This window comes from Balaenoptera physalus, assembly GCF_965194825.1.
Source record: "Balaenoptera physalus genome assembly, chromosome: 2".
Lineage (NCBI taxonomy): Eukaryota > Metazoa > Chordata > Mammalia > Artiodactyla > Balaenopteridae > Balaenoptera > Balaenoptera physalus.
This window is the reverse complement of record NC_138883.1, coordinates 92,571,176-92,583,237: the sequence shown is the minus strand read 5'-3', so window position 1 is coordinate 92,583,237 and position 12,062 is coordinate 92,571,176. Positions and strand designations below refer to the sequence as shown.

The 12,062-nt window shown below is 35.3% G+C and overlaps 1 protein-coding gene across 6 annotated transcripts in view; it reads right to left on the bottom strand.

The window, feature by feature from the left end:
* Window positions 1-12,062, bottom strand: part of LOC309654658 (uncharacterized protein) — a 135,761-nt gene that overhangs the window by 17,804 nt on the left and 105,895 nt on the right. For all 6 annotated transcript variants that reach the window (XR_014260380.1, XR_014260381.1, XR_014260382.1 and 3 more), the window contains one exon: window positions 7,911-7,998. Coding sequence is in view for 1 of the 6 variants with exons in the window: in XM_082449022.1 (XP_082305148.1) it covers window positions 7,911-7,998 (88 nt within the window). In the remaining 5 variants the exon portion in view is untranslated. The remainder of the gene's footprint in view (window positions 1-7,910; window positions 7,999-12,062) is intronic.

Below are 12,062 nucleotides of genomic sequence, written 5' to 3'. Positions count from 1 at the left end.
ATCTATGCATATTTTCAACCCAAATCACTCAGCTATCAATGCTGAAAGGAAAGACTAGCACTTTTAGAGTTATGTGTGTTGTCAATATTTCATAGCTTTCAATCCCAGAGTAAAGAGTGTAATCTTAATAGTTTTTCATTCTAATGCCCTGCTATTTACCCAGCATGATTGGAAAAAGAGAAAGAGAAAGACCATGACCTTTTGCAGACTTTTAAAGTGCATTTTATAGTCTGCATAACAAGGCAGTGGTTGTTTAGGCTATATTTTGCCCTGTAACTGATGTTAGGGGTAGCTTCACCAGAGACTTGCAATGGGATTTTTATTTGATTTACATTTTTACATTTACAATGCAATTTTCTCTGGCATGTTATTTTTCTTGTAAGTTGCACTAAAACATGATGTAAATAAGTAGATTACATTGCTAGATAAAGAACAGAAAAAGCATAATTTAAAAAACTAGAATCAGAAAAATTAATTTTTTTAAAGATTGCATCAATCTACACACTTGATAATGTTCAGAAACTAGAAAAGTTAAAAAGATAAAATACTAAGAATTCCGAAATGGCTTTATAAACTGGCAAGACACAATTATAGAAAGTGTACACCAGTTTCACCACAATTTCATTGGTTTCATTGGTTTGTACAGTCAACAGATTAATATCTGTTAATACTAAGTTAAAAACACTGAGCTGAGTATTTGGGATAAGGTAGTCAATCACACAAAATAGTTTTATCCCTCATAGAACTTTTAACCTAACAGAGCAGAAAGAAAGAGAGAGAGAGAGAGAGAGAGAGAGAGAGAGAGAGACAAAGGACATACATGTGTATATACATGCTTATATTTATACAGGTACATACATATATACATGTATATACATAGTTATACCTATATTCTACTAATTTAGCATTTTAATGGGGAGATTACGTCATTGAAATTTTAACTGACATTTCATTTCTAGCAAGCTTGAATAATCTTTTACGATTTTTGCCAGTTATATTTCTTCTTTAAAAATTGGCTATTCATATGTGTTACTTAGTTTTGGCTTAGCGATTTTCTTATTAATTTGAATGATGTATTTATATAATCATGTCATATTTACTGAAAGTGCTTCACAGCTTCATATACATATATATGAAACTTCTGTCTATATGAACATAAAGAAGTTATTATATAATCAACCGAATCAATCTTGTTTTTTCTGATCTGTGTTCTTATTTCTGAACTTAGAAAGTCTCACCCAGCACCCCTACTTCTCCTCCTTCCACCAATCTGAGTCCAATAGGGAAGAAGCAAGGAAATAATACCACGTGTTGAGACCACTACTTCTCTATAGACTGATTCATTTGTATGTGCTATTTAATATGTATTATTTCATAAACAATAAAAATGGGATAATAATATACCTACTATTTTATAACCTGGGATTTTTTTTTTACCTTTCTTGAAATAACACATTTTTCCATGTCAGTAACTACTTATCTAATCGTGTTTTTGAGTATATATATAATTTATTTACTCTCCAATAATGAATATTTCGATTTGTTTCAAATTAAAATTAAGATTGCTATGTTAAGATTCAAATTAAAATTGTCTTTGCGTATATTTTTCCTCAGATTCTCCCCTTAAGATATATTTTTATAAATAGAATCTTATAAATAAAAATGTATTAAAAATTTTTCAAAAAATATTTTTAGTTCTCTTTATATATGTTGCCAAAATGCTCTCCAAAAAGGTTATGTGTCTGGTAAGAGACGAGGGTCTAACAACATACAAAACTGGGAGAGTATGAGGTCATGGACTCTGAGATGGAGCAAGTTGGCAGGTGGTGGATGAAGGTGAGTCAGGTGACAGCCATGGAGTTCAAGAGAACCAGGCGAAGCCAGGAATGGGCCAGCTAGATGTATATTGAATTCACCCAGGAGGATTCAATTATTCACTCATTTGTTTCTTGGTTCAACAAATATAGGAGGGCTTACCATGAGCTAGGTACTGTTTTAAAGAAACACAACAGACAAAAATTACTGTCTTCATGGAGCTTATTTATATTCTAATGGTGGAAATAGACAATAAGCAAATAAACAAGGTAAAAGTTGTACTATGTCAGATGGAAGAAGAGCTTTGAACAAACCTAAAGCAGTGCTTATTGGGAGGCTTATATTTTAAAAAGGATGTCATGGAAGGCCTCACTGAGAAGACGAAAATTAACTGACAACCATGTGGAAATCTGGGTGGAGAGTGATTCAGGAAAAGGGAATAGCATAAGCAAAGGCCCTGAGGCAGTTATTCCAGCGTATTGGGAAATAAGCAAGATGATCCCTCAAAGGATAGTCTGGTGCCAGTGAAGGAGGTTGAGAGACCTGGAGGAGGATAGAAAGTAATACAGAGAGTGGTGAGGCCAGACAGAAGGAGCTTCAAAGGAAGCTCCTTCCATTTTACCTATGAATGGAAAAGCAGTGGTTTGAAAGCAGCAAACACAAAGTGAAAGAATGCTAGTTATTCCCTCTCCATCCTGAAGTACACAGGGTGTAGAAAAAGCGCTACAAATATATTGATATATTCAGAGGAGAGCCAGATTTAAGTTAGGGCTGAAAGAAAAAGGAGTCTTCTGTGACAACACTGAGAGTGAATCTCTGAAAAAAAAAACAATAGGAAAGGCCATTACTGAGGTCACAAAGTGACTTGCTTGCTGATGGTGGGAAAAATGCAGTGGAGGAGGGTTAAGAACAATCAGGGAATAATAGTTTGAAGGTTATGATGCGATGGTGGGAGAGGGAAAATGAAAACTGAAGAGGAACTGGCCAGTGAGCTAACTAGTTAAGTAGGATGAAAACCTACCTCAGTGGTTTCCAAGAACAAAGTCTGGTATTCAGGAAGCCAAGAGGCGGGGGAAAAAGCACTTTAAGAAAGAGTAATCAACTATGGCAAATGAGGTTGACAGGTTGAGTAATTCACTGCTGAGAACTGACCATTGGATTTGGCAAGATGTAAGTTGTTAGTGGTCTTGACAGAGTAGTTTTTTCGTGGTATGTTGGGATTGAAAGTCTGAAGAGGTAAGAGGAGGTAAGGACAAGTTGGCAGAGAGTTAGAGCAAATTTCTTAGGGTGTTTGGCTTTTTTTTTAAAATTTTTGGCTGCGTTGGGTCTTCATTGCTGCGTGCAGGCTTTCTCTAGCTGCGGCGAGTGGGGGCTACTCTTCATTGAGCTGTGTGGGCTTCTCTTGTTGCTGAGCATGGGCTCTAGGCACGCGGGCTTCAGTAGTTGTGGCATGTGGGCTCAGTAGTTGTGGCACACAGGCTTAGTTGCTCTGCGGCATGTGGGATCTTCCCAGACCAGGGATCGAATCCGTGTCCCCTGCATTGGCAGGCAGATTCTTAACCACTGTGCCACCAGGGAAGTCCTGGGGTGCTTGGCTTTAATGGAGGGCATTTCTAATAATCAGGCGAGAGATGGAGAAAGACAAGCTCTAGGAAATATTTTTTAAGATGGGAGATGTTGGAGTTTGAGAGAACCCAAAAGAAATCATCCCTTTCATATCTGCCCAAATTCCGAATCTATGAAATATAGGAAACAGGCAGTCAAAGATAAGAATACTACTTTCATTACTGACAAAACTGTTAGGGTAAGTGGATTAAGTCAATTAGCCAAATGCAATTGATAATATTTTAGATAGAATTAGGCAGAATTACCTGCCCAGTTCCTGGCAGCCCTGAACAACTGTAGACCTTCCCCACTGGGGTCTGCCCTTGTAAAACATAACTTTAAGGAAAGAAATAAAATGTGGGCTTTCTTTAGGCAAGTGGAGCCTAAAGAGGAAAGAGAGAAGAAGGAGCTGAGCTGAGCTCCTCTATTCACCAATCAGATCATTTCCTCATTCCCTGGAGGATAATTGAGGGGTTCTTTCCTAACAAGAGATTTCCCACCATGTCTGCTTACTGATAGAAAAGGGGAAACCGAAGATTCAGGAAATAAGGAGAAGACCAGAGTTCTTGAGTAGGTTACAGGAGATGAGATCCAGTACAAAAACATTTGATAGGAACTAGGGAAGTTTATCCCATTTACCAGGAGAGGAGCATTTTTCTCTTCTGATTGTTCTTATTTCTCAGTGAAATAGGAAGTGAGATCATCAGTTACGAGTGAAAAGAGAACAGGTTCAAAGAGACAGAAGGTGTGAAATAATCTTCTCAAAGAGTGGGAAAGAAAATTGACTAGAGAGATGAAGATTGGCTGAGCAGTGCTGAGGGTCCACTTGAGTTTTGTGGTTGTAAATTTAGGGTGAGTTCTTGCAGTAATAGATTCTTCCTCCCCTGGCCACAGGAAAAGAGGAGGCAGAGAGCTTTATTTAACCTAGGCTGCGGTTTTGCCAGGTGACTCTTACAGAGAAAGGGGAAAGGGTGTTTAGGTTGTATGCAAGGGAGTGATGAAGCATGGAACTTAGTCTAGTTAAAGAGGATATAAAGGATGAGAGGTACAATATAAAAGCAAAAGGGCAAGGGCAATGAACTGAAGTTCCCAGTGGGGTCAAAGAAATGTTGTGGTTAGAGTATTGGGATAAATATGCTGGAAAGCTAGGAGTGATTGTTAAAGCATAGAGCACTTGAAAATGAGATATGAAGATGTTAAAGGCAATGACAAGGTCTAGAGTTTAACTCTGAGAGTAACTGGCTGAGGTGGATTGGTTGAAGACATCATTCTAAGTAAAGAGGTCAAGGCTGTGAGAGGACAGGTTGTGGAATGGACCATCTACATAATTGTTGAAGTCACCAAGACAATGACAGAAATAGTGACAGGGAGAAAACTATGAGCCAAGTGCTAAAAGCTTCAATGAGTCGTATGACTGAAAGATCAGAGAATAATTGCAGGAAGGAAGCGTGGAAAGTAGTTTTGTCTACTTTCGGGTTTTGGGAGAAGATAGAAGAGAAAAATCATCTGGGAAAACAATGGCAAATAAGGAGGGCACCAATCATCTCTTGGGTCCACAGTACGGACAGTGGGTGAGAAAAAGCAGGTAACACCTGTGAGGGCTTCAACTACTTTCCTTGACTTTTTTAGATAGATCACAAGATAAAGGGAGGAATCAGGTTTTAGATGGATCATAAGATAAAGAGATGAAGATTCAGAGGAGAGACCAGGGATGTGGAAGATGATGGCAAAAAAAGAACATAAGTGACAGAAAAGCAGAGAGGAAGGATTTAGATTATTAGAGGATTCAGATCCTTATATGTGGTGATATTTCTGTGTGTTCTTTGATGACCTGGGTTCTTGGACTTCTGGAAGAGATAGAGGTAAATGAGGCATAATGGCATTAGTCCTGATGGTTTCTCAGGAGAAGGCAGGCCACTGATTCCATTTACAGCCTTTTTCTTGGTTATAATAGCAGAGAAGTGGGCTGTCATGGTGAGAGTGCTGGTCTTACCATGGGCTTATAGAAATCTGGAAAGTTCCTTAAATCCAGCTGAGGGTAGTATTATAGTATATTGAGCTACCCACTATTCTGTCCAGAATTTTCTTTGATAGTCTGGTCTGTTTATTCTATTGCATGTAATGTAATATTATACTGCAAAATTTCCAAAAGAAAAAAAAAAATCTCTCTGGGTTTTTGATGTTGATTAATTCTTAAGATTGATTTGGACCTTAGTAGAAAAATATCAGAATCCTCCTCTTCCTTCCACTCAGAAATAAATTCTCTCCCTCCTCTGAAATTCCCACAACCCTTTACTTGAATCTCTCTGGTAACATTTTATCACAATTATTTTTGTGAATGTCTTACATCTATGACATATACAACTTTCTATCACACTACAGTGCCCCAAACTGTACCTTAAATATAGTGGTTCTTAAATAAATATATGTGGAATGTATGAATAAAAAAGCAATGAACAAGCTGGAAATCAGAAAGTCTGCATTTGAGAATCATTCTGTCTCTCACTATGTATGTAACTTTGAGCAAGTTATTTAACTTCTCATGTTTGCATCTGTAAGGTGGGAATAATAATGGTCCTATCTACCTACAGGCTGCTGAAGTAAGAAGTGTGAGAACTAGATGCAGCACTTGAAAATGCCTTGAACACTCATTCCAAAGAAGCTATTTCAAAAACGACATTCAAAAAAATATTATCATTCATTACAAGACAATTTGATAATTTGCAGGAAGCACTCCATTATATGTCCAACAATTATTTTTTGGCTCAGACATATCTGGAAGTAAAAAACCTGGCTAGGACTCAGATGATAATTAGGCCCTTTCATTCTGCCATCTTTAGCACAGAAGTACTGCTGAAGGTGGCAGCTGTGAGCTGACTTTCAAATCCAAACTCAACAAAAATGTTCCATTGCTTCATACCATACTGAAATCCCAACATTAGTAATTTATTCCCTGGAGTTAAACATTGTCTTTATTCTTTAAGTTCTATTTCAAAGAAAATAGAGGAATAGTATAGTACAGTGGCTTGGATTTGAATCCCAGTTTTATGACTTAGTGGCTCTATAACTTTAACAGAGTTTCCTAATATGTAAGACAGATATGACAGTATCTTCCTCCTAAAGTTATCCTGAGGACAAAATATGATAATGTTTAAGATATGTATGTGAGCATTTTGATATGGTATCTGGCCAATGTCAACTGCTCAAAAAATGTTAGGCATTTTAAAATTCATCATAAAATCTCTAATAACATACTGAGGATGATAGATGAAATAGAAAACGAAGATCTAATACAGAGAATCAACAAATCCAAAAGATTGGTCTTGGAAAAAGATTAATAAAATAACCAAACCTATGCAGAAATTGATCAAGAAAAAAATAGAGCAAGAACATACAAAAAATGCTAGAAATGAAACAGGAATATAACTGCAGATACAGCGTAGGTTAAAATTTAATAAGACAATATTGTTAATACTTAATGCCAATAAATTTGAAAACTTAGACAAAATAGATACATTTTCTAGAAAAAAATTATAAATTACCAAGCTTGGGAAGAAAGAGAAAGTTAGACTATTCCTATAACCCTTAAAGAAATTGAATTAGTAGTTTCAAACCTTCTCATACAGGTCCAGATAATTTTATAAATGAGTTATACCAAAGTTTTAGGGAGCAGATAACACTCATCTTATTCAATCTAGAGAACAGAGAAAGAGGTAATGCACCTCCAACTCATATTGCAAGATGAGTATAACTTTGGTGGCAGAACCAGCAAGAAGAATATGAGAAACTAAAATTGCAGGTTAATCTAATAAACATAGATTCAGTGTCCTACCTAAACCAGAACTTAGAAAACAAAGTCCATCAAAAAAATTATATGTAGGAATATGTATAAAATATATATTTATCCAAGAAATAAAATGTTAGAACATTATGAACCTACTGATAAAATTTTCACAATTAATATTTAAAGAAGAAAAATCATACAGTCATCTTAATAGATGCAGATAAGGCAGTTGATAAAATTCAACAACCTTAGCAAAAAAAGAATTGAAGGCATTTTCCTTAACTTGTTAAAGTGTGTCTACCAAAAATACATAGCAAGCATTATGATAATGGTGAAAAATTAGAATCATTCCATTTAAATTCAGGAATACAGTGAGGATACCCACTATTACTACTTTGATTCAACAACATACTAGAGACCTAGCTGTAAGGCAAGATAAAAGAAGATATAAATATAAGGAAAGGAAGTGTATTAGCCTGCTTGGGCTGCTATAACAGCATATTATAAATTGGGTGGCTTAAACAACAGACCAAGGTTCTGGCCAATTCGATTCCTGCTGTGGGCTTGTTTCCTGGCTTGCAAAGGGCCAGCTTCTTGCTGTGTCCTCACATGGCAAGCACAAGAGCAAACTCCTGATGTCTTCTTGTAAGGCTACTAATCCCATCATGAGGTCCCCATCCTCATAACCTAATCTAAAGCTACTTACCTCTCAAAGGTCCCATCTTCAAATACCATCACATTGGGAGTTAGGGCTTCAACATAAGAATTTGGGGGTGTGAGGGCAACAATTCCATCTGTAACAAGAAGATATCAAAACATCGCAATGATTGATTTTCTGCATAGGAAACTAGAATGGATCTACAGAAAAATATTGTTAATAACTGTGATTAGCAAAATGACTGAAATGGGATCAATATACAAAAATCAGTCACATTTTTGTCACCAGGAACAAATTGGCAATAAATATTTTGAAATATAAAATTTACAATAGCAGTTAAAAAACTATAAAATTCCTAAGAAAAATCTTAGAAAGTATGTGTAAGTATTCATAGAGAAAATTAGAAAACTTTATTAAAAAACATTAAGGAAGATCCAAATAAATGGAGAGAAGAAAAATGGACCAACTATACAGAGTAGAGAGCCCAGTATATAAGAAAACTTTACATATACTGTATGACAAAGTGGCACCATAAATTAATGGGGAAAGAATATATAACTTAGTAGATGGTGTTGGGAAAACTGACTTACTTTAGGAAAAAAATAAATGTGGACCTCTCTATAACACTGCTTACAAAAGTGAACTAAATGAATGAATTAAAAATCTAACTGTGAGAAGCAAAGGAAACCATCCACAAAAAGAAAAGGCAGCTTATGGAAGGCAAGAAAATATTTGCAAACAACATATCTGATAAACGGTTCATAGCCAAAATAGACCAAGAATTCTCACAACACAATCTTTAAAAACAAACAACCAAATTAAAAATGGGCAGGAGACCCGAACAGACATCTTTCTAAAAATACGTACAGATGACCAACAGACACAAGAAGAGATGCCCAACATCACTTATTATCAGGGAAATGCACATCAAAACCACAATGAGATTATCACCCCACACCTGACAGAAAGACTGTCATCCAAAAGACAACAACTAACAAGAATTGGCCAGGATGTGGAGAAAAGGGAACACTTGTGCACTTTTGTTGGGTATGTTAATTGGTACAGCTACTGTGGAAAACAGTACAGAGATTGCTCAAAAAATTAAAAATAGAACTAACATATGAAAAAAATCTAACTGTGAGAGTTACATTATAAAATTCTTAAAAAGAAACACAGGAAAATAATTTTGTAACTTAGTATATTGGTTTCCTATTGGTGCTAAAAAAAATTACCACAAACTTAGTGGCTTAAACAATACAAATTTATTGTCAGAAGTTTTAAAAATAAGCTGCCTGTAAAGTTGTGTTCCTTCTGGATGCTCTAGGGAAGAATCCCTTTTCTTACCTTTCCCAGCTTCTAGAGGCCACCTGCATTCCTTGGCCTGTGTCCCCTTCTTCCATCATCAAAGCCAGCAGCACAGCATCTTCAAATCTCTGTCTCTTTCTGACCTCTGCTTCTTTCACTCTCCTGCCTCCTGCTTTCCTTATAAGTACCCTCATGATTACATTGGGCCCTCTCAGATAATCAAGGATAATCTTCTCATCTCGAGATCCTTAACTTAATCATACCTACAAAGTCTCTTTTTCTATGTAAGGTTATATATTCATATGTTCCAGGGATTAGGGTACAGATGTCTTTGGGGGCCATTATTCTGTCTACCATACTTAGGAACAGGAAAGGACATCCTGGGAAATATTTCAAAAAGTCAAACCATAAGAAAAAAAAAAAAAGATTGATTGAATTACATCAAAATAAAGAACTTCTGAAAGTAACCGCAGAAGACACAAATAAGTGGAAAGATATTCCATGCTCATGGATTGGAAGAATTAATATTGTTAAAATGTCCATACTACCCAAAGTGATCTATAGATTCAATAAAGTCCATATCAAAATTCCGATGGCATTTTTCACAGAAATAGAACAAATAATCTTAAAATTTGTGTGAAACACAACTCAAAAGACTCCAAATAGTTACAGCAATCTTGAGAAAGAAGAACAAAGCTAGAGGTTTCACACTTCCTAATTGCAAACTATATTACAAAACTATAGTAATCAAAACAGTATGGTATTCATATAAGACAGACACTTAGACCAATAGAACAGAATAAACCCACACATATATAGTCAATTAGTTTTTTACATGGGAGCCAAGAATATACAATGGAGAGAGAATAGTCTCTTTAATAAATGTTGTTGGGAAAACTGGATAGCTACATGCAAAAGAATGAAATTGGACCACTATTTTACATCATACATAAAAATCAACTCAAAATGAATTAAAGGTTTGAACTTAAGACCTGAAATCATAAAACTCCTAAAAGAAAACATAGGAGGTAAGCTCCTGTCAAGGAATTTTTGGATTTGACATCAAATGCAAAGGCAACAAAAGCAAAAATAAACAAGTGGGACTATATCAGACTAACAACTTCTGTACAGCAAAGGAAAAAATCAACAAAATTAAAAGACAATCCATGTAATGGGAACAAATATTTTCAAATTCTGTATCTAGTGAGCTGTCAAAAGTTCAAAAATGACAGAAGTAAAACCAATTAATTGCTGAGGTAGTAATTAGTAAAAGTTTATTATGCACACACTAAAAATACAGTTTGTAAACCAGGAGCACTCAAACCAAAACATGAAATGAGGTTTGGGGGTATATTGATATAAAGCAGTTATACAGTGAAAAAGCAGTGGATTTTATTCTTCACAGTGATTGGTCATTATATTAGAATTTTCTTAAGTGATAGGGAATTGGTTAGTGGTTACCTCATATCAGTCTTGGGAAACAGTTTAAGTATTGCTTCTGATTTCCAGAGGCATAAGCCAGAAATGACCCAGGTCAAGTTAGTCTTGCAAAGGGAGCTAAATTAAGCTTTGCTTGTAAGAGTAAACTGGTTTTGTCTACTCAGGGAATTTTCAAGGTTGGTTTCCATTTGTTTTTTATTTTTAACATGGTTAATATCTAAAATATACTAAGAATGCATACAACTCAATATATTAAAAAAGTTCAATTAAAAATTGGGCAGAGGAATTAAGTAGACATTTTTCCAAAGAGGACATACAAATGGCCAACAGGTACATGAAAAGGGCTCAAGTCACTAATCATCAGGGAAATGCAAATTGAAACAACAGGAGATACCATTTCACACCTGTTAGAATAGTTATCATCAAAAGACAACAAATAACAAGTGTTGGTGAGAATGTGGGAAAAAAGGAACCTAGTACCTGGTTGGTAGAAATGTAAATTGGTGTAGCCACTATGGAAAACAGTATGGATGGAGGTTCCTCAAAAAATTAAAAATAGAACTGTCATATGATCCAGCAATTCTACTTCCGAATATATATTTGAAAGTAGCAAAAGCATTATCTCAAAGAGATATCTTCACCCTGTGTTCACGCAGCATTATTCACAATAGCCAAAACATGAAAACAACAACTTAACTGTCCATTGATGGATGAATGGGTAAAGAAAATGTAATATTCTTTAATGTAATATTATTCAGCTATAATAAAGAAGAAAATCCTGCCATTTTCAAGAACACGGATGGATCTTAAGGACATTATGCTAAGTGAAATAAGTCAGACAAAGAAAGACAAATACTGAGTGGTCTCACTTATAATGTGGAATCTAGGAAAACTGAACTCATAGAAACAGAGAATAGATTGGTGGTTGCCAGAGGTGGGGGATGGGGGCTGGGAGAAAAGGGTGAAGGTGGTCAAAGGGTACACACTTCCAGTTATAAGATAAATAGGTTCTGGGAATATAATGTATCGCATGGTGACTATAGTTGACAATACTGCATTGTATATTTGGAAGTTGCTAGGAGAGTAGATTTTAAAAGTTCTCATCGTAAGAAAAAAAATTTGTAATTATGTGAGGTGATGAATGTTAACTAAGCTTGTGAGCATTTCACAATACATACATATGTTAAATCATTTTGTTGTACATCTTAAACTAATAGAATGTCTTATATCAATTATATTTCAATAAAACTAGAAAATAATAAATTTTTTTAAAAAAAGAACTTCTGTTCAGCAAGAGATACTGTAGAAAATGTTGATAGATATAAGATATAAAAGAAGATATTTGCAGTGTCTAAAACAGACAAGGGATTAATATCTAGAATATATAAGAATGTCTCTTAAATCAATAAGAAAAAATGCAGCAGTCCTAATAGGAAAATGTTCATCACATCACAT